This window comes from Plecotus auritus (genome assembly GCF_963455305.1).
Source record: "Plecotus auritus genome assembly, chromosome: 5".
Classification (NCBI taxonomy): Eukaryota; Metazoa; Chordata; class Mammalia; order Chiroptera; family Vespertilionidae; genus Plecotus; species Plecotus auritus.
Window position 1 is genome coordinate 17,888,020 of NC_137776.1, and position 24,645 is coordinate 17,912,664.

The 24,645-nt window shown below is 35.1% G+C and overlaps 1 protein-coding gene across 4 annotated transcripts in view; it reads right to left on the minus strand.

The window, feature by feature from the left end:
* ERBB4 (erb-b2 receptor tyrosine kinase 4) overlaps positions 1-24,645 on the minus strand; it is a 966,639-nt gene that overhangs the window by 177,562 nt on the left and 764,432 nt on the right. For all 4 annotated transcript variants that reach the window (XM_080671023.1, XM_080671024.1, XM_080671022.1 and 1 more), the window contains exons 17-19: positions 17,851-17,983; positions 13,050-13,172; positions 8,905-9,003 (exon numbers count right to left, since the gene is read on the minus strand). In XM_080671023.1, the coding sequence (XP_080527149.1) occupies positions 8,905-9,003; positions 13,050-13,172; positions 17,851-17,983 (355 nt within the window). The remainder of the gene's footprint in view (positions 1-8,904; positions 9,004-13,049; positions 13,173-17,850; positions 17,984-24,645) is intronic.

Below are 24,645 nucleotides of genomic sequence, written 5' to 3' on the forward strand. Positions count from 1 at the left end.
TTCCAAAGACTGTCTTGATATTTTTGTGGAAAAACAAACAAACCAACAATTGAGCTGTTTGTATAGCATGCATATTACAACTTATTGTCTTAACAGGCTAAAAGAAGTATGGATATGGTAATCCTGTTATGCAAACTGGTAATTATGAGCTTAACATGTTTATACAATACAATGCATTACAATTCTTTTTGTTTGTATAAATCAGAGGATTTGTCTGGAATTTTGTCTGGTAGAAAGTCAGACAGAGTCAGTTTGATTTCCTAGTCTGAGGGCAAGAATGAGTGACATAAAATGTCATATGAAGCCATAATAAATAAGAAGAAAATGATGAGGTCATCGACAGGGCTTCAAAGAGCAAGAAAACCTCTTGAGGCAACCTTCAATTCAATGAATGCGACAGGTCACCTCAGAAACTCAGAAGAAAAAACTCAGAAAAAATAAAAGTATAAAGGAACTGCTACTTGTTTTATCCTTGTGACAACTGTCTCTCACTTAGATACTGTGATTTTTGGAGAAGACAGAGTAATGTATGAGAAACCAATAGACTTTGGAGCTGGAAAGATTTCTGTTGAAATCCAGGTTCTGTCTTCCCTTACTGGCTTTGGAATGAGAAAAATGATTTAAATGCTATTTGTTCTCCTCACAAAAGAGACATATTAATATCCATCTTCAGACTTTGCTTTTGCTTAATCCAGATGTAAAAAATAATAATAATAATTTCCTTTGTCACTTTCTAATCTGTAATTTTGATCTCGATTTTACATATTCGATTCTAGAAAATATAGTTAAAAACCGCTGCTATTTATAGTTAATTCGTGGTAAACATGATCAAGGACACACTAGATAGATCTCTTCTCATTCAGATTTTGCTTCATCGAGTTGCAGTTTTCGTCCAAATCCACTGTAGCATATTGCACAGATCAGCTTCTGCAGCTTAATAAAGGGAGGGAGAACTGAGTGCAAACAAAACAGTACCCGGATTCATCCTTGCTTACATAGTATCTTAATCTAAATGGAAATCACTCCACGTGTGATCCACGATTACTGACTCGTTTTTCTAAATGTGGGCTTAAACTAAACATGAAGATCTCCAGCAATCTTAGTTGAATCTCTGTCCATGTCCATGTCAGAACATCCTTGTATTATAACTTAAGGATGATGATGACATGGAGGCAATGCTCACAGAGTTTCTATTTGCAAATATTTTGATGCAACCGGACTCTGTCAATTTGTTAAGTTCTGGACAGTCTATGCTTTGCAAATTGTACATACAAACCTATTACTAACATAGCATTGGTGAGAGGTTCAAATGTGAAATACATTTGATCATTTTGAGAAAACTATTATATGAAAAAGTTTGAGACATTCTTGTGAAGTAGTCACTTTTGTATTATCATTTTTAGCAATACCAACTATTTGCTAATTGTAATAGATGATTACCCAGTGGTGAAATTATATTTGCAAAGGCATATTAAAGTATGGTGGAGAGTATGTTTGCCATTTATCCCTGCACCACAGTGCAGTGAATATATATACATCATGGCTGCAGTGGTGGAGTTAAGAGACAATCCCTGTTATCAGGGATCCTGTAATCTCGTGGTGGAGAGTGGGACTCTACCATAAAAACTAGGATGCATAAACATATCACAACCTATCATGATAGATGCACTAAGGAAAATTTCTGAGCGCTGTTAGTAGGATACAATTTAAATTAAAGGGGTCAGCAGAGGGATCTTCGAGGAAGTACAGTTAGGCTGAGAAAATAAGGATAACAAAGAGCTCATCATGTGGCACTGGGAGAAGGACACTCCTGGCCAGGGGTGGGCAAACTTTTTGACTTGAGGGCCACAATGGGTTCTTAAACTGGACCGGAGGGCCGGAACAAAAGCATGGATGGAGTGTTTGTGTGAACTAATATAAATTCAAAGTAAGGAGCGGAGGGGAGAGCAAGAGAACCGGATAGAACAGCCAGATCCGGCCCGCGGGCCGTAGTTTGCCCAAGGCTGCTCCAGGCAAAATCATTGCTTGGCTTGGTTGGCTTGGAAGAGGAGTGGTAAGAAAGTCAGGGAAGAGAAAGAAGACGTGGAAAGTAAGTAGGAGCTTTAGGAGCCAAAGATCTAGTATTTTATTTTACTTCATAAAGACACTAAGAGGTTTTATTCATGCTTAGTATTGACAATTGGAAGCTATTCTCATAATTCAAACTGAAGACACTGGTGGCTTTGATTAAGGTGGTGCCAATGGAATATAAAAAAATAGAAGCTGCTCTCCCAATGTATTTTTGGCACAGAATCAAAGTGTTTGCTTTTGATTTGGAAGTGGATATTGAAAGTTTGAGAGGTCGTCACATTCAAGAATAAATCCTAAATTTCTGAAAGAGACAAACAGTGTGGATGGACATACATATTACATAAATAGGTAAAATTGGATGCAGAAGAGATTTAGAAGAGAAGATGAAGGGGTACATTCTGAACATGTTATACTTGAGATGCCCCTGAGATATCAACATGGCCATATCAAGGACAGAGATGAGGTTAGTTTTATAAAATACACTAGAGGTGGAATTTGATAATCTTGTGAGATGATCTAGGGAAATTGTATAGATTGAAAGGAGATATAGAACAAGGCACTGAGAAATAATATTTCTGGGATTGCGTACTGCCAGCTTAATACTGAAAAGTGAGAGAGTTGGAGATTTTTGTAAGAATGTCATTATAATGCTGGGCCATGAATGTAAGTTGGCTGTGGAGGGATGTGAGAATAGGTGGCAGCTGAGGGACAGTGAGAAACGGGAGAGAGTCAATGACTGGGAGATATCTAAGAGGATAAAGCATTCCTCACCTAAGTACCGTAGAAAATAACTAGAGGAGCTGGACAATGTGGTCAGGGAAGGGGGTGTTTGAAATAGTGATTTCAGCTGTGATATCATTTCCAGCCAAGTTCTATACACTAACAGGTTGGGTACAAAGGATAATGAAATAAACTATAACAGAAACAGTTTACTTTAGTCACTAGGAAATTTTTCTTTTCATTTTAGTAGAGCTTTGACTTTAAATTCTGTCTCTAATGGAGTTTATAGATTCTTTTCTGAAGATATTATTTTTACGAGTAAAGTAACTATCTAAAACTTTTAACTACTTTACCTTACTTTTTTTAAAGGAAAAAAGGATTTAACTAACTTTCATGATCATACAAGCAGTATAGAATCCTATGACATCCAAGTAATGGGCCTTAAAAAAAGAATTGTGCATTTCTTTTTACGTTTAAAATTGATGAATTGTATTCATATATGTAAATGAGAAAAATCTATCAGGTCTAAAAATATGATTGGATTAAATTATATGAATTTTTTTAGAATCCACTATTACTATGACATGGAGTCTAGCTAAGAATTAGAGTTAAATGCATGAAGCTATATGCATTTAATGTAGAAATAGGGTTGTAGAACAAAATATCTTTTCAAATCATTTTGTGATAGGTCTGCTATAATCTGAGAGGATATACAAATTCTGGCAACAAATTATATTTGTTCAACCCACTAATATGACATCCATTAGTGTTGGAACAATTCCCGTCAAGACATTGACTGTTATAAAGATGATATATAAAAGAGAAACGTATAAACAAAATTCACATTAAAATTTCTTCCAAAAAATAGCAACATGACAGTAGCATAATATAAACAGAATGTCCTATTGTATAGGGTAAGGGAAAGACATAAATCTTCTTTTAATAAGAAAATCACCATTTACAAAATAAGGTTGGGTGATTTGAAATGTATTTCCTGAGGCACCTGACTGTGAACTCTGTAGTTGATATGGTGGTGAAACTGAAGCCAAGGAGATTCAGCTAAATTTAACTATTATTGATAAGGCACTAGAATTTAGGATAATTATAGAACTTCTATTTATCCAAATATTAATTTTTAAGAAAACAAATTAATTTAAAATAATTAAAAATATATGCCCTTCCTAGGCAAATATAATTATGTCAAGTGATAGTGAATTTAAATATCAGGAAAAAAAGACAATAATGGTGGAAACTTAGGAAAACTTAAAAACCTGCTTGATTTAAATGGACCACGGACTCCAATTCCAAGAATCCTGTTCAACAGCCTCATTTTTAGGTATGTGTTCTACACCACATAAAATAAAAGACAAAACAAAACGAAGCGTTTCCCCAATGAAACAGTATTATTTGAAATAACAAGGAAAAGATGTAAGCATTCTTCTGATAAGGTGGACCTTTAGAATAATATTCCAAATGTTGCTCAATGTGATCTTCCTTTATGGGAATGAAGAATGTCCTGGCCATTCACTAGCAGTATGTTATTACTGTCATTATGAATCCATTAGACATATTCAGGTGAGCTGAGTAACAACAGCCTTGTGACCAAATTCTCCTTCTCTAGCTTTTAATGTAGCATTTAATAGAACACAAATTGCTTCTTATTTATTTTTTCCTATAGTAAATAGTCTAAGGAAATGTAAAAGTCCTCTCCTTTGCCCTCGGATAGCAATAGAAATGTTAAATGCAGTGAAGTTTCAGTATTAAGTTGCTGCATTTGTATTGTTTATTATAGTAACCAATAAAGCATAGCTAAAGCTGATAAAACTAGTAGCAGAGGCTATTAAATCTGGAATACTCGATCCTAAGTGTAAAGTTTTGGGAGTGGTGGGAGCGATGTCTAATGCTTAATAAGAGTATGCAGTTTCCATTGTTTTTGGAATCTTTATTTCCCTTCTATAAAAATGGTATAAAACACATGCACACATGTACAGATAATACAAATACACACGTGCATTTGTTTGTGAAAGAGACGGGTAGCATGGTTGCAGGAGACCTTATCTGAGTTTGAAAGTTATGCTTGGGACACTCTAGTCTAGTTCTGTACTAGCTGATTTCTACCTGCCTTTTCTTTGCCCAGTGGCTCTTTCTACGAAGCCTGTTTTACCACCCCTGGCAGGTAGGACATGCAAGAGCGTTCAGCCAGTGACTGGCAGCTGGAGCCTTTACATTAGCTTCCTTAACCCTCGAGTAGGATAACCCTGAAGTTTGTGTCCTGTACTGGCTGCCAGAGTCTCTCCACTGAAAAAAGGAAGGTCCAGTCACTCACCATGGCAGCTGGCGTTAATGACTCCCCTGTCTCTTTCCCATAGTCTGCTCCTGATAGTCCTTTACCTCCCAAATAAACTACTGTCCCTCAAATCCTTGTCTTACCTTCAGCGTCTGCTTCTAGAAGAATCTAGACCAGTGGTTCTCAACCTTCCTAATGCCGCGACCCTTTAATACAGTTCCTCATGTTGTGGTGACCCCCCAACCATAAAATTATTTTCGTTGCTACTTCATAACTATAATTTTGCTACTGTTAATGCATCGTAATGTAAATATCTGTGTTTTCCGATGGACTTAGGCAACCCTGCTAGCGGTACTCAACCTGTGTATCATGACCCACAGGTTGATAACTGCTGCTGTAGAGCCTAAGACCATCAGAAAACACAGGTATTTACATTATGATGCATTAACAGTAGCAAAATCATAGTTATAAAGTAGCAACGAAAATAATTTTATGGTTGGGGGGTCACCACACCTGAGGAACTGTATTAAAGGGTCGCAGCATTAGGACGGTTGAGAACCACTGATCTAGACTAAGACATATGCCTACCATATGAATTTTAATTTAATAACCCAGGAAATATTTGAAATTTCAACTTAATACTTAGGTACAAATTACAAATAATTTTGCTTACACAAACCTTTTTATTGTGATAATACATTGTTCAAGTTTTTATAATGATCTCCACACATAATAGATGAGCTGAAAATGTAGGTATGAGATGTAGGCATATGTTTGCCTTAAAATTATACCAGGCTATTTAAAATACTATTTTAAATTCACCATGAATTTTGCCAGTTCAGCTGTGTTTTACTAATCCTCATCTGAGGATATATTTTCCCCCAATATTTTTAGAGAGAGTGGAAGGGAGGGGGAAAGACAGAAAGAGAAACATTGATGTGAGAGAGATACATCCATTGGTTGCCTTCTACATGCCCTGACCAGGCCAGAGCCAGGGATTCCAGCCTGCAACTAAGGTATGTGCCCTAGACTGGAATCGCACCCAGGATCCTTCAGTCTACAGGCTGATGCTCTTTAAGTGGCTCGGGCTAAACTGTGTTTTAATCATTGTGTTAGCCTTATAATGTTCTTAAATGTCATAAAAATAGTAAGAAGTGTTTCTGCTTGTTATTTATTGATATTCTGCCAATAGCAATTGATCAATCTGTTAATCTTATAGCATTTATCCACAAGGAACAATGGGAACAGTTAAAATATTATCCTTAACTTTTAAAAAACTTAAAAAACAAAACAAAAAACAGATCACCATCCATCAACCATCTAGGAAAATTACTCACTTTCATCACTCCATCACAGCTTCATTTCAAATACAGCAGAAAGCTAAGACTTAAAGCTGCCACCTCACTCATGTTTCCAGGGTAATAGACCTCAGATCAGGGAAAAAGAAATGGATGGGGTTAGGAGCTCTCAAATAATCATTCAAAATCATGATGAGGGTTTTAGAGCTTCTTTCTTAGGTGATGATTTTGTAGCCTCTTAACCCCTTTTTGCCGGTCTGTTTCCATGGAAATATGACAAAAATGGCTGTACAAGCTTCCTGCAGAGACCATTAGTGTTCTTGTGAATTTCAGCTTCCGCTGCAGTCTAGGCTAGGCATGATCTTTTTTCTATCAGTTTTACATATTAACCTGCACCAGTGGTCGGCAAACTTTGGCTTGCAAGCCACATGCGGCTCTTTGGCCCCTTGAGTGTGGCTCTTCCACAAAATACCATGGCCTGGGCGAGTCTATTTTGAAGAAGTGGCATTAGAAGAAGTTTAAGTTTTAAAAATTTGACTCTCAAAAGAAATTTCAATCGTTGTACTGTTGATATTTGGCTCTGTTGACTAATGAGTTTGCCGACCACTGACCTACACTTTGGCATTTCCTTTCTAATTTCTGCTTTCTTTGAAAATTGTCTTCACAAAGTTATAGCAAGATCAAATTGATTTGTGATATCACTGAGAAAGGCTTCAGTTTTACATTTTAATATATGAACCAGGACATATAGCCACAGAGTGTCAGAACTTTTAGAGACCTACAGAAGGAAACATTATTCAGTTACTAGACTCAAAGTCTGATAGATAGGTTTGGTGTTATTATCATAATTAGCTAGTTAATGTTAATAATAGGAAGAAAGCAAAGGGGAGGCCAGACATTGTAAGCATGACCACCTGGCAGCTTCACTAGGAAGCTACAGCTTCACACTCCCCGGGGAACCACCAGTCCATTCCCTGCAGATCAATGGGGGAAGGAATCTGATCAAACAAAGGGATGGACATGCGCAGTGAAATCAGTGACAAAGGGGAGGTGCTTGTCTGTCAGTCTAGCCTGGAAAAAGGGATCATTGGCTAGGAGGGTGGGAGCCACTACAAGGTGGAAAATCTTGGAAGGGAAAAAATACTTAGATAAAGAGTCTTCTTACTCCTTTTTCCCTCTCGCCCTCTTGCTCTGTGACCCACACTCACCATGTGCTCACCTGTTCTCTCTCCATAGCCATATGGCCTTAAGCAGCTGCATGGCCCATGGCCATGAGGACCCCACACACAAAGGACTACAGCTGGAAACACAAGCTAAACTAGCCAGAGGCGGACTAGACTAGACTGTATTTTAATTTGGAGCAGATATTCTGAATAGTGGCCTTAATCCTGGCCCTGCTGAAGACAAGACTGAGCTTTTTCAATGGCAAAATGGGATTTTGGAGGGAAACCCCCTTTATTTTACATCATCAAGCTTTCTATGAAACCCTGTCCTCCCATGGGGGCCTCTGGAAATTACTTTCCTCATGGCACCCCAAGAATTCCAATTCCACTGATAACATTGATAGATATGTAACAGGGGTGCTTAACTTATTTAGTAATTGATAAGGCATGACACCAACTGATCAGAGCAGCAGGTTTGTATTAGCTCATTATCAGCCCCATTACTACCAACAATAATTTAAACTAAAAGTAGTTCTACATAAGATGGTTAGCATCGTACCCAGATAAAATTTCTAAGGTCACAAACTGAGTTCCTATAAAATTTACAAAAGAGTTTATAACAGAAATTGGGTAGAAATAACAGCATGCTATGTGTATAGCTTCATCTCTCCTACCTACTGAAATTTGCTGAACAGCTCAATCCACAATTTTTGCCAGGGGAAATCTTAAAAGTTCTGATTGACCTTATAAAGTACTTTTATTCTTCAGAACGCTCTTATTTTATAGTTACAGTTTCTACCTTTAAGATCTTGTCTTCTGAACTTGAATCGAATAAAAGTAAATTTCAATTGGGTAATTATCCGATTTAGCTAGATTCCTAATTTAAATTCAATACAAACTAAGTTACTACATTAATTACTCTCTATTGATGTTTTCAACTAAACAGGTCATAACAACAATAATATCCAGCAGTCTGAATAATTCTTCAAACCATCATCACTACTCCCAAATGCAGTTTGTCATACTAAACACATGGCCCCTGTGGCCAGGGTTTGGCCTGCAGGCCAAGTCTGTCCTTCAGATTGTCTGTGTAAATCAAGTTTCACTGGAACACAGTCACATCCACTTCTGTGTTTCCTCTCTCTGTGGCTGCATACTTACTGAAAAGACAGATTGAGTAGCTGCCGCAGAGACCATATTGCACAAACGCCTATTTATTCTCTGTGGTCTTTTAAGCAAAAGTTTGTGACCCCAGCACAAGCCTTTAATTTTAATAAGATTATAACAATTTTAGAGTCTTTTTCTTTATTCTAAAAGCAGTATCTTAAGAATAAACAAAAACGAGATTGCCTATGTCTGTACTTACATCCATGAATTCCACGTTGGCTTTGGGACCAGTTGTTTCATTAAGAATCTTAATAGCCACAGGAATCTTCACTGTTTCTCCTTCAGGTACCCAGATACCCTTCGAGGGAAAAAATTTTCACATTAAATCTTTATTAAGACATATACAATATTCAATCTAGGAACAAAATTTGATTTAACCCTCAACCTATTAATTCCTTAAACATAATTTGCAAGTTCTATATTCTTTCATGTAATCAACAAATATTTATCAAGCACCTGTTATATGTTACAAGTTACTCCGCAACTTTGTTTGTCTGCTTTTGTTATCTGAGGATGAACTGTACATGTGTTCTGCTTTCAGGGTGTTTACACTCATAAAATTCCATTTGTGTGCATAAAAAGGCGGTGAATAGTGAAAAATCATTGAAACAAGATATAATAATATATTTGATGTGAATTATATCATTAACTTTCCAAGACTTTGAGAAGACTGTTCCAATTTTTGAACTTCAGTTGTCTCCTTTGTAATTTAGAAGGTTGGACTAAGTAATATTGGAGGTTCTTTGCAGCTTTAATATTATCTAATTAATTCTGAAACCAGAAAAGGAAAAAAAAATGTTCTCATGTTCCTGAAGTTTGATTTACAAATTAACTTTCTAAGGTGATTATTTAAGAATTAGTTTTCAAAGGCAAATACTAGGGAGTATTAAGCACATATTAATTTGTCTATATTATTAAATAGTGTTGTGTATCAAGGATTTTTATCTCCAAAGTAATATAAAATATTTAGTTTGGCCATTGCCAGTTCTTTCTTCTTATGGAAATGTAATTATAATATCTGAGTAGGATCTGTATATTGGAAAAGTATACAGAGTTTAAGTAAAGTACAACATTAAACTAAATAACAGCATTTCTGCATAAACAAGTAACTCATTTGAATAAGGACCATGATTTTGGTAAGGCTTAGTTGGATGCATGTATTACACAAGAATTTTTTTTTCATTCTCAAGTTATATTGAAAGAATATTCAACTATCAGGTGTCAGACTGCTGGCTGAGGAAAAATTGATCATCCTTTAACAGGTGGCAAGGATTATAATAATTAATATTAATTGAGATCTTTTGTGTACCACGCAATTTATTGGATTTCTCACAATACTCTGAGGTGGGTGCTTTTTAAAAAATTATGTTTATTGTTTAAAGTATTACAGATGTCCCTTGCTTCCCCCATTGACCCGCTCCACGCTGCACCACTCCCCCCAGGCCTACCCTATTGTCTGTCTCCATGGGTTATGTATCTAAATTCTCTGGATAGTTTCTTCCCACCCCCTACTCCCCTTCCCTCTGAGATTCGTCCATGCTCTGGATCTATTTTGTTTGTCAGTTTATGTTGTTCATTAGATTCCACATATGAGTGAGATCATGTGATACTTGTCTTTCTCTGACTGGCTTCTTTCGCTTAGCATAATACTCTCCAGGTCCCTCCATCTGTCTCAAAGAGTAAGAGATGCTTCTTTTTACAGCTGCATAGTATTCCATGGTGTATATGTATATTTACACAATATACAAGAATATTTATGAAGTATATTGTCTCAAATGAACACATAAGCAAATATGAGGTTATATTTTAAAAATCTTAATTTTTTTTATTTGTTAGCCCTGAAATTGAAAGAATCTTCTTAGATCAGTTTTAACATTAAAATGAAAGAAAGAAAAAAACAGTCTGTGATTACTGAACAGATCATCTCTACTTAATGTCTTTCTTAAAGTTAGCAGGTTGTAGCCATAAAGAAGAGATTAAACTTTTTTCTACATTGTACTTTTTGCAAAATATGTATTTGTGATACCCAAAGTTGTAATAAGGTAAGGGGAGGTCTAAATAAGAATTATTAAAGAGTCAAAATAATAAAGAAAAAAATGGACATTAACCTTTAGAAGGTGAATATAAAGGTTATATTCTTTTTAGAATGAAAAGGGAAATCTGTATGTCAAGTGCAAAAAAACAAGTTCCCTGTTGTATAACAATTTTCAAAAATTATTAATGCTTAAATGGGAGCAGTGGGTGGGTGGGGGGGGCAAAAGCCCATTACCCATAGGCTACATTTTTCTCACTGATGGTACCTAGGGTAGAGAATAGACTTACCATTTTTCAATAAGGTAACATCAGAGAGATTAACCTATAAAGCTATGGCATCAATATTAAAATATTCCAAAAGCATACTTTGAAGTAAAAGTATGAATTCAGTGTTAACTAATTTGCAATGCTTTTTAAATAAGTATAGTCATTAATTTCTAGGTCCCACCAGACAAAGATTCTCATAATATTGGTTCAAATCTTTTATGTTTAAACAGAGAATATATCCAACCAGGAGAAATAATTAACCAAATAATTGCCTAAGTCAATTTGCACTTGTGTAGTCAAAAATAATTCTTTATAGTTTAAACAGTATGTCCTTGTAAGAATTAACATATTATTTGAGACATAGGATTAATGATAGACACACTACAGTTATGACTCAAACATACTTATGGAACATTCAATAACCTTTCAATGCAAGTAATTTTCGTAAAGGTACAATATCATGGTCAATAGAAAAATATTTGTTCTTAGTGAAAATAATAAAAAAGCTTTCTAAAAATCCCTAAATGGGTAATATTTTCCCTGTTGAGATCACAAGATCATATATAGTATTGAGTCATATGGTACTCATGATTTAAAATAATATTCAATTTCCAAATCATATCATTTTTGAAAAAAATATAAGGGTGATAGTCTGCTGGAAACAATTAATGATTGAGTTATCTTTAAAATGGAAGTTCATGTTTTTTCTACCATAATAAAAATAAACAGGATAAATTGTGTTTCTCTGAACATACAAAGAAATGATATGAAGAAGGCATCAAGTAAGCCTGGAGTGATTTCTATTCAATTACATGTTTAGTTAATAATTTCATTAACCAATGTTACCCCAATAATTCAATAAAAATCAAGGAAATGAAAATAATGATAATAATAGTAATTTTGAATTTAATTGAATAAAACATGTATACTAAAATATTAAGAAACTTAACCTTAGAATAAAATAATTTTATTTTAAAGAAATTCTATTGCTTTTGAAAAATTCAGTATGGAATATTAAAATTTATATTTTAATTGTTAAAATGTTCTGTTTAAAAATTTTGTCTTAAACAGAAAAAATTAAACATTTAAAAATGCAAAATTTCTAAGATCCCATCTACTTTAACAGTTAGGTTTATAAAAATGTAGGCTTGCATGTAGCTTTAAGAAATATATAAAACTGGCAAAGTAAATTTGGAAATTGGAAGAATGAATATTACAAGAACTATTTAGCACTGACCAAGCAGAATTTCTTCTTCTTGTTAATTACCATTAAAAATAAATTTCACCACTGTTAATCGTGGACCTGGACTCTGAATTGATTTTGTGATTAAGCTAAATAAGTAAATATGCAAATGCCACCATTTAAAGTCTCCCTTTCCAGAAATGCTTCTCCTATTGAAAATGCATGATGTCATCCTCTCCTTCTGTCTGACCTGAATTTCACAAATATACTCACTTTTTTAGTTTGCATACAATGGTGAGGACATCAAAACTGGACATTTTCCTATTAAATCATACATATTACCAGAAAGACAAAAAGTGGTTTAGGTACTAGTCCTGTCCTACTAAGGAGCCAGCACATTTTGTGGATTCTAAAGAGATTAGCTAAATGGAGAGACGTTTGAATGAAAGAGAAGAAAAGAAGAGGGAGCGATTGAAACACATACCTGGCCTGTCTGGGATTTTGTAGAGCTCTGTGTAGGGGAAAGAAAAATGGGTTGGGAGCTGGATATTTTGGATGAGGATAAAATTTGTCAGAGGGGAGATGATATCAAAAGGGGCTCCAAAGGGTGTTGAGAGAAAGAACTAAACTTAGGCTTTGTACCAATGTTTTCTGTTCTCTCACATTTGTACCCGTTCCCAACTTGATTAATAAAAACTAATGAATTCATTTGTGCATCAACATCTCCATACTATAAAGGTTCTCCTCTCTGGATATTAAAAGGGAATTAAGTTGATTAGATCAATAACCCTGGCTATTAATTAAAACACGTATGGGAAAAACTTAAAATAACTGATGGTATATACTAATTTTTTACTTACTTTATACACGGTTCCAAAAGCTCCTGAACCAAGTACTTTTACTCTTTTGAGTTCAGTTTCTTTCAGAATGCGAAGTTGAGCTTGATTGGGCGCTGTGCCACTTGGAGTTAAGGGTTCTACCAACTAAAAAATAAATAAATAAACAGTTACAACTTCCAGTCCAACAATCAGTGCTTCTCTTTCTTTCTCTATCCCTCGCTGGTTCCCATTCTCACACATACAAAAACACACAAGCACACTTTTTTCTTGAAACACGATATTTTTGTAATATGGATGTCAGCATTCCTTCAGACCCTATCCTTTCTCTTCTCATGCTCTTTGACTTGGTGAGCTCAAGTAACAAATGTGTATCTACCTGGAGTTATACTGGGCTAGGAGATTCCCATCCCCCATTTTTAGAAAAACTTAGAGACTAATTAGAGGCTGTTCATTCTACTTTTTCAAGCCCCTTTCTTTTTTGCATTTTCAGCTAAGACTTGGATGCCTGTGTAACTCTAGTGAAGTTTTATTTCTCATTTAAGATGGGTTAGCACAGAAAAACATGAAATGGTGCCTTCTTGACACTTAATAGCCAGGGTAAACATGTCAGAAGAGAAAAAAAAAAAAAAGCACAATGCCAATACTCCTGGACAGTGCTTCTAAAACTTCCATGTACATATCAATTACTTGAAGCCCTTGCTAAATGGCAGATTCTGGTTCAGTAGGTCTGCAGTTGGGGCTGAAATTTGCGTTTTACAGAACTCCCAAGTGATTCCTCTGTATGATGATGGTCCCTAAACATATTTTAAGTAGCAGGACCCAGATATCTTCTAGATCAAAAATTCTGTGAAACGATTCTAGATCATGAGTGAATGCTAGGAAATGCAAAGGAATAAAACTACACCAAGAAGTGAGATTCATGAGGTTTGGTTTCCTGAAGGAAGAACACTAAAACTGTTCTTGAGATGATAAAAAAGGTTGTCATGAAAGATGACACTGCCACCATGAACAGTTTAGACACAGCATCGAGGAGAAGGAAGATACCACAGGGAGTGGAACAGGTCTGAAGGGTGGGGACCACCAGAACATGATGTGGCCGAAGGAGGTAAAATTAGGCTAGTACTGCTAGATGTCATAGTTTAGGTGCCATTCAGTCAGAGAGGGTGAATAAGAAGGGGAAATGGATGTGAATGTGTGCCAATGTCTTGCTTATGTGAGAAAAAAAAATGTAGACAAGGAAGAGACCCTGGCACTACAACTTCTGTATCCTATGTTCAAATTTTAGGTGTTTAATTATGCTTAAGGAAAAGGCAAGTGAAATGGAAGTTGCTTTTTTTTTAAGTTAAATAAAGGAGCTAAATTTTAAACACAGACAAATAGCTTGTTCTTTATCAGCATAAGGGAGTAATTAAGGGCTACACCTACTCAAATTATCTTGAAAACCAGCACAATATTTCAAGATGTCTGTTTATAGGGGTAAGTACACCGTGGCCCTCCAGCGTAGTTATTATTATGCTTCTTGAACATCATGGTTCAGTGAACTAGCTGCACAGTGTTGGATGTAGGTAAGCTTAGCCATGGCAAGAATTTTGGGGAGAAGATGATAAGAATTATCAATAAACTTACATTGTTTCCTAACAGTCTGACAACTAATACACTTTTATTTCATCTTCAAATTTACATTGTTAAAACACATAACTGCATTTAAGTCACATAAAAGAAATCTTAGAAACAATCATAAAATTCTCTGTTAAATCTGAAAAAAGGGTCTCCTGAAGAGATTCCCCTTGATTTGAATTCACCTCTGTTGTGTAGCATTTGGTTGGTACATTTTGATAAACACACAATGAGTAAGTTTTATGAATTATTTTTAAAAACCCTGTACAAAAGTCAAATAAAATCATCTGCAAGATTAGAGACTAGATTTTCTACTTTAGGCTAGCTTTATTTAAATATATACACTGAGTGGCCAGATTATTATGATCTCTGAATCCATAATAATCTGGCCACTCAGTGTGTGTGTGTGTGTGTGTGTGTGTGTGTGTGTGTGTGTGTGTATGTGTGTGTATATATATATATATAGGGCCCGGTGCATGAATTCGTGCATGGGTGGGGTCCGACCAGCCTGGCCAGGGGGAGGGGACATGGGCAGTTGGCCAGCCTGCCTGCTGGTCAAGGGGACAATTTGCATATTAGCCTTTTATTATATAGGATATACACTGAGTGGCCAGATTATTATGTGTTCAGAGATCATAATAATCTGGCCACTCAGTGTATATTTAAAGGAATATTCTACACCATATTATTCCTAATTATGCTTAAGGAATAATTACAATTGTAATGTATATTGTATCTATGCTTTGGCATATACAATGCAATAATTTCGTATTTTGAAAGCTTCACAATTCTACCTGAAATGTTTAGTCTCTTATAATTTCCTGGGGTATCATTTAAAATTGTCTTAAAACATGTTGTTTTTTTCCCCCAGGAATTTGAGCATTATACCTTTAAATTAAGCACAGTTTCATTTTGTGAGCCAAAATGGTGGAAAGAGAATTAAGTTTACAGTCATAGGTTTGTATACCAGGGCTACCATTCACAGGCTTAGAAAGCAACTTACACTTCATGCCCCCTCATTCCACATCAATGAAACAGATATACCTTAGAAGATTGCTAAAGAAGGCAATGGTATATAATATAGAGTGAAAACCTTGGAACATTGCCTGTGATATGTAGGCACTGAAACTGTCACTCTTCCAGGGGTAGGATCAGCTGTCATTAATACATTACAGCATCTATCAAAGCGTCAAGCTTACTGTGCATCTCAGTAAGTATGTGTTGAAAAAATATACATTTTCTACTTTTATTTTGTAACAGAAGAAAGACAAAATCTAAAGCAAAAGTTTTGGAAAAGTATGTCAACTTGAAATACATTCTAATATACCATGCTTTAACAAACTGTTCACTGGCGAGTCAAATTTCCAGCTTCAATATTAAGGATTTAAGTCAATCCTCTTAAAATTCCTCTTCTATTGCCCAACCAGCATGGCTCAGTGGTTGAGCATCGACCTATGAACCAGAAGGTCATGGTTCAATACCTGATCAAGGCACATATCCAGGTTGCAGGCTTGATCCCTAATGTGAGGTGTGTAGGAGCAGCCGATCAATGATTCTCTTTCATTATTGATGTTTCTCTCTCTCTCTCTCTCTCTCTCTCTCTCTCTCTCTCTAAAGTAATAAAAATACATGTTTTTAAAAAGTCCCTCTTATATTTAGATGGTAAAAAATCATAGGTATTTACTTTTACTGAGAGAAAGATAGGAATGAATTCGACAATTATCTAATTTAGTCCACATAACTTTCTACATAAATAGAATTTGCTTTTGGAACCAATCAGTATGAGTTTATTTAATAATAAAAATTGCCCATTTGAAGGACATTCTTAGAAAGCACCATATTAACAAAACAAAACAACTCTTCATCACAATGAGTTTTTCTGCACCTGGTTAAGAGACATAATTTCTCTCCTATATATTCAATCACCTAAATGTCTACTGCTGTCCCATGCCTTCATTTCCCCTCCAAATCTTATTTATTCGCTTTCCAGAATTCTCTCATTGACTGCCCCAAGCTAAACACGAGGGAAATTCTATCTGCCTCCGGCATCCTACCTAAGCTGAAAATATACACAGCACATGCACTGTGCTCAAACTTATTCACATGTGTGAGCGTGAAACCAAGTTGCTCTGTAAACATCCAACTCAACTAGAAATCACTACTATGTTGTCCCATGTATACAACTAACTACCTTTTTAAAGTTTACACATGTCTATTGATGGGACAGCCCATTCTAATTTTAGGTAACTCTAATCCTTAGGAAGCATTTTAATATATGTAACTATAAAGCAGCTTCTTCTATCTAATTATGATTTCTTGAGAATAAAAGCTAAAATTTAATTCATTATCAGTGTGTAAAATTTATGAATGAATGAATATTTCCATTTCTGTTATTGTTAAGAGGAAAAATCAAGACTGGCACACTGACAATTAGAAAAAACAACAACAAAACCCAAGGAAGGCTGTGTCTCAGAACAGATTAGCTCTGAATAGCTCAGCCTGGCAGGAGTGTGTGTATCAGGAGGAAGCAACAGTATGCTAGTTAGGATGAATCTAGTAATACATATTCCTCTGTAATTGTTTTTTTCCCTATAACCAGTACAGTGAAAGCTATCAGCTTTCTTGCTAGGGAACTCAGTGTAGCAATATAAAAGAAATTGTAATAATATATGGTGATTTACATATTCACAATAACTAACATGCACAATATTAAATGCATCTCACAAACTGTGTGGTAAGGTCTGTGTGATTACAACACTAAGCTTTCTCCTGTAAGCTCAGCCGTTCACTGCTGGAATAACGACCCCAATAAAAGCATAAACTGCTTGCCTATACGGCTTTATTTTGAACCAGAAAAATTCTATCCCTAACATTTTTCTAGATCTGCTACCAAGATATCCTCTATCCAGATAATTTCTAGATATACTAGAGCTTGATAATGGGACCCCTCCCACAAAGAAACATCTGTCTTTTCCTCACTAAGGTCATTTCCTTGACCTCTGCTTTTTATCCTCTTTAAGCCATGAACATGCCTTGACTACTTTTGCTATATACTCCGATTTTTTCATCAATTTTATATAACATACTATAAAATATAAACCCTCTGAACAAAATTTTCGCTTGGATTAAAAATTGAGTATTTTATAAAACCTCCGAACCTACTGAAAATCCCTAAACACATGAAGAGAAGAAGTAAACAGGTCACCTCTGTTTCCAGGAATCTTCTCAAGGCTCTTTTCTTCTTGATGCTCTTTCTTCTCGCATAAACTGCAAACGTTAGGGCCACGATGACCAGGATAAAGAGCCCTCCAATGACTCCGGCTGCAATTAGAGGAGTTCTGCCAACCAGAATGGAGAAGAAGAAAAAAGTATGAAGAGAGAAAAGACAGAGGAAGAGCAAAGAACAGTTGTACATATCCACATATCACAAATCTAGTCAGTTAGATGTAATAAAAATAAAAATGCTTTAGGGCTATAACAAAACTTTTGTGGTAAAATAGGTAGCTGTTTTCTCAAGTAACGATTCATGCACGTACAACTAATCTTGGGATATGAGCAGGCACAACATGCGATTTCATAAAAGAAATATAAAACATGGTAACAATGAAAAACTCAGGCCAAAATGTTAATATAGGAGCATTCTAAATTATTTTAATGTAACTTCTATCTATAAGTGAATGGAAAATACTTCTTAATTCGGTTGTGGTATTCTGTAATATTACTTTCAACATTTTCTCTAACATAGGCTTTCTCAACAACAGTGGCACATTTGGCATTTTGGGCTTGATACTATATTTGTTGTGGGGGATTGCCTTGTGCTTTTTAGGATGGTTAGGCGCATCCTTGGCCTCCACCCACTAGATGTCAGTAGCACCTCTGTCTTCCAGTCATGACACTCTCTATTGTAAAATGTCTACACAAATCACCCCTTGTTGAACCCCACTCCTCCGAAATATGAGGGTACCAATAAGAGAGATGTATTGGCAGAAGTGCTATTTCAAACTCTAGCAAAGGCAACGCTGTTGACAGGAGAAAGATAAAAATTTGGATCAGACAGAGTTATGATGACGGGAGTACATATTATTATCAAAAGTGTGCCTAAGCATCATTTGGCCATAAAACAGGTTTACAAATTAGGTATTATATAAAAAGGTGTTAATAGAATCAAAAAGGGATTAGAAAGAGACTGAGAAGAGATTTTTACTCTTAACATAGTTAGCTAAGATATAGTTTTGTTTTGAAATATATTTTCATTGATTTCAGAGAGGGAGAGAGAGAGATAGAAATGTCAATGATGAAAGAGAATTATTGATTAGCCTCCTCCTGCATGCCCCACACTGGGTATGGAGCCCGCAACCTGGGCATGTGCCCTGACTGGGAATTAAACCGTGACCTCCTGGTTCATAGGTCAATGCTCAGAACTGAGCCATGCTGGCTGGCAAGATGTAGTTTTAAAGTGGATTTTTATTGTTTTTTAAGATAAAATATTAAAATATAATTTAAAAATATTTCTTTAAAAGTAATATTTGTGGTTTTAACTTCTTGTTCTAGAGTAGAGTAGTATCTAGTAGTATATATGTATTTCAGAAAATATTTTAAATTTTCAACTCAAGGCATAATTTTTAGTTCAAGTGCTTAGCATATCCCTGAAAAGCCACTATTCTAAAAAGGGGTGTATTTTTATTTTCTTGGCCCAATTTTTAATTGCAAAGGATTTAAGTATGATTTAGAATAATGCCCAACATTTTGTTAGGCACTCATCCTGTTTATTTTGCAAAGAATAAGTGATATGTATTTATAAAAATATATATCAATATCATTGTAAATGATAAGAAATTATCTATTTGGTATTTATTTTTTGTGTGTGTGTTAAGAAGGATCACAAACTATGGACCTGAAATTGGAAATATTGGGTTACAAAACAGTAGGATTACAAGTAAGAAAAATTGAGACTGTGTGTGTGTGTATGCACAGATGCATGTAAAAAGATCTGGAATAATCCTATATAATAAAGATGTAATATGCAAATGGTTGTTTTGCTGTGAAGTGCAACGACCGACCGCATAACAACCGGATCACAGATCAGCAGGAGGGTGGGGCAGAGAGCTACAAGTAGGCAGCAGAGAGCTACAGGAGGGGGCAGGGCAGCAAGCTATGAGGGGGAGTGGGGGGGAGGTGGGTGGGAGGAGCTACAGGAGGGTGGGGCAGTGGGAGGAGAGCTACTGGAGGGCAGTAGCAAGCTACTGGTGAGCTACTGGTGCATGGATTCGTGTGCAGGGCTACTAGTATACAATAAGACACTAATCAGTAGTTGTCTCTGAATAGTATGACTATGGTGCTCTTATTTTTGTGTATTCACTGGTGGGAATTTTCTAATTTTCTACAATGTATTTATTTCTTTTTTGAAATAAAAGTTTATTAAATTAAAAAAAAACACAAAAAACAAATAATTGTCTAAAACAAGCATGTCAAACTCGCGGCCCACGGGCCACATGTCTCGTTTATTTGGCCTGTGTTAGCCTTCGAGTTTGACAAGCTTGGTCTAAAAGTTTATTTTTATAATCCTGACTTTGGTTTCTTTTCTTTCTTGAATGTTTACTTGGTTATTTTATTTTTTAAATATGTTTTTATTGATTTCAGAGAGGAAGGGAGGAGAGAGGAACATCAATGATGAGAGAGAATCATTGATTGGCTGCTCCCACATGCCCCCTACTGGGGACTGAGCCCACAACCTGAACACTCCCCTAGGACTAATGCTGGCTATTGCCAACTAATCTATATTTCTGAAAGTGTTTCCTCTTATATATGTGAGCAATAAATGTTTATCCATCTAATTGTTAGTCCAATTTAGAAAATTAAAGAGAGCTCAAGCTAACAAGTCTTTATACAGTGTGTGTGTGTGTGAATGAATGGTTCATAAATTAAGGTCAGATGAGATGATCCTCTGTAATCTTATATATATTTTTAAAAGATATAATTAGGTAACATTGCTATCATTCTATACTTTAGCTTCCTTCTGACAAATTTATAGTGACCATCAGACAAAAGCATGAGTCTAGCATAAACCAGAGGTTAAATGTATTTTCAGCAATGTACTCCATGTTTCTTAATTTGCTCTTGCTATCAGAAAACATATAGTTAATCAAAAATATGTTGCTACTTTATTTAAAGAAAATTCTTTCAAGCACTTGTCAACTGAGATAGAAAACACAACTCTGAAAATAACATTTTCAATATTGTATTAACTATGTAAGCAATTTAAAAATAGCAAGTTTATATAAGAGAAACATAAGATTTGACTAACATCAAAGTCAAGGTACTGATGGGTTTTATAAAACATGTAGTGTCACTAACAATTGACTTCATTTTCAATGGGAAGTCATCTAATAGAAATGAAAATGTCAAAGACTTTCTACCCAGATATAGAAAACATTCACTTCCATAGAGGTAAACCAGACATTTATTTTGTCCTATACACTACCCTTAAATTCAAATAATTTACATAGATTAAATATAAACTTCCAAGTCTAATAATACTTGTATATTTTTCATGAATATTTCTTTTTATAAGCATTGTCTGCTTTTACAATAATATGTAATGTAGATCATATAACCTCCACACTTAATAAGAAATAGACTCTCACATAGTTACTATACCTAGATAAGTTCAAACATAAATAATAATGCTAACATTTTACATCTTAGAATCTCAAGTCCATTAATTTTTTTAGCTATGTCATGTTGTCTCTCTTTCTACATATGATTCAATAGAATTGTTTTTTAAAGTAACTAAATATGATTCAATCCCTATATTTGCTAGTAGAGAATAAAAATGCACTTGTGTTTATTTAGGGGTTCTAATAAACTCTTTGATTTTACATTTACTTACATCTTACTACTGTGATTCTCATCAGATTTTTGTTTCATCTGCATTGCTATGTTCATTGTGGTTTAAATTTAATAAATACTTTATGCTCTTATTGGAGTTGGTAAGTGACATTATTCTTTACTTAGATTCACTTCATTTGTTTTCTCAGTTAAGAGGGTGTTTTGGGGAAGGGGGGCTTTAAAAATTGCATTTCCTTTAAGGAAGGCAGCTACAAGCAGTGTCTATTACCCTCCTGACAGTGCCTCTGCATTGCTACTCTGTTCATCCTTCCCCAAAGTAGCTCGGATTTGAAACAGGAGACCTTGAAGCACTGCAATTCCACAGAAGACATTTTAAGGGTTACTGCCTAGGGCAAGGAGAGCCGCATTAACACGATTTTTTTTCCTCCTGCAAATTGTGCTTATTTTGACCCAGAATTCCACCTGCTCTATAAATATGACACATATTTTCATTTTGAGGAAATGAATGTGATCTTGGTCAGAATCTGATGTAGGCCACAGTTGACAGTTACAGTATTTGTGTGTCTCTATGCTTTGATTACAATTTGAGATTCCTCTGTTATGTCTTAAATATGACCAGGATATACGTTAAGTGCTGAAACAAATGACTTTCAGCATATTCTCCCTCTTCCTAAGCAGATTTGATTGTTTTGTGTTTTTTCTTCATGTGTTAAAATAATTTTTTTCAATAATATTTCAATATGTAAATATTACATATTATTTAATACAGAATTTCAAAGCATTTCATTGGAAATATCATCAATATGTAATATCATCTGGGTTTTTTATTTCTAGGATTAATAACAGAAAAATGTCTAACAGTTTCACAGTAATTCCTTCCTTCTTTTTATAGGCAATGTTTACACATATCCATAATTTTTTTTGTTTGTTTACAAGTCATAGGAAAGTATACAACTTGTACATTTGATTTTTGAAGCAATCATTCTATGATTAAAGACACCATCCTGAGAATATCTATAACTCACCTATGAATTTTACACCTCTGAATTTTTTCCAGATTAATTGAGGCATAATTGACAAATAATTGAATTGGTATAAATAAAACAGTGAATGGGAATTTGACCTGGTGAAATTCAACTATTTTTACCAACAAAATAAACATAATTTTATATGGTAAAACATAAAATAAAATAAAAGGTCTTTGTATGAGTTCAGATCAATTTTGGTAGAGCAGGTTTATCAATGTACACATAGTTCAAATATATAAATATGTTTAATGCCACAAACAAAACATTGTCAACTTTTAATTAAAAATATATTATCTACTAAGTACTACTCCATCCTATTATGTACTCATTACATAGACATGGTAATCTGAAGCAATTTGCCAAAAGATTAAAAAATTGAGGATAAAGCTCTTAACTTCAGTTGTATTATCTGCCAAAATGGTTCAACATGTTATGGAATCTATTAGTTTCACATAAGGCAATAAATATTTTTTCATAAACTCTGTTTTATGAAAGAAGTGGAGGAGGTTAAATCATTACAGGCACCATTCTTTGTTCTCATATGCTAAATTTTCTTTAACCTCAAAATTGTCATTCATTGTAAGGACTGTAATTTCAGATACCTGTGTTATCAACTGAGATTATATCCTATTGCAAAATGCATCTCTCTATATCTACCAAAGCATTAAGCCACACATCTGTGCAATGTTTACTGCGCACAATAAATTACAAAAGTAAGTAGTCTCATTTTCTGAGAATTTACAACCTAATTTTTAAAGTAATAGTTCCATTTCTCTTTAAATTCTGTATATAAACATCTTTGAATAGTTTAGTGTACTTTTTATACATCCCAATCTTCGCCTTAGAATAAAAACATTTTTTAAATAAAATGCTTTCACAAAAGTATTAAGGAAGTGTCATCCTTTAGAAGTATCATTCTTTTCACTCAGGTAAGTTTTCTACTTATTTTGCCTGCTGGTAGCCTCCTTTCCTTCTGAGAGGACCTCTGAGTGGTCACTGAGGAGTTGATAGCCTTTAAGAATTCTTAAGATTTGGAGGAAGTATGATGGGAGAAGAGTTTCAGAGGCAGGTAAATTGTGGGAGCAAATGCCAGGATTTTAGATATCCATGCAGGCTCACTGAACATTTCTTGCAAGATTAAAGAATGAAGCTACTTTTACTAGGTGTTTTATATATGTGATGCCAAGTAATTCTTCCAACATAATTAATTATGTATGATGAATCTGTGGTGGGTTACATACAACGTGCCCAAGGTCACAAGCATTCTATGTGAATGGGCAAGACTTGAATCTTGGCAGCTTTAGCTACAAAGCCTTCCACTTCCATTAAAATATGATTATAAGCTTATATGAGAAATATTATTCTGGTTGCAAGTCACAAAGAGAAGCCAGGAAACCAAGATATTTTTAAGAAGACTAGTTAGCTGACTATTTTAATAGTCCTCATCAGTGCCAATGAGGGACAGACTCGGGAAGTATAGGGGATGAGGCAGAAAAGCATTACAGTAACAGAAAAGATTTGTTTTTTTTTTAAAGTATAAACTCAAGGTGAGGACATATAAAAGAGTCATCAAAGATGGCTGAACCCCTCCCTATGCCTGGGTGAGTGGAAGGCTAATGAGGCCATTCATTCACTCTTACAAATAAATAAAGGAAACCTCATTTAAACCGGAGGGAAGCCCTGAAGAGGGCGCTCTCACACACTGCCATCCAAATCCCAAACAGGAAGACTACACAGCAGAAGAATTCCTCCTTGCCAGGCAAAACACCTACCTGAGCCTCTTTATTTGGATGCTTCAGGTTTGTGGTGGGATTTACAGCCCAGCCAATGAGAAACTGCCACACTCAGCCAATGAGAAGCCGTTACCACGCTCACTTTTCCAAATCTCCCAGCTTCCTCTTTTCCTTTGTGAAAGCAAGCCTTTTTCCTCTGTTCTCCAGACTTGCCTATGGTTTGCCATACTTTTTTTTTGTCCCAAATTGCTATTCCTCTACTATGCCCAAATAAACCCATTTTGCTGGTAAAATGCCTGGCTTTTTTTTTTTTTTAAGGGCAACAATGGACACAGGAAAATCAGAAGGAAGACAACATTTTGAAGGGAGAGGTTTTTAGTTATTTTGAAT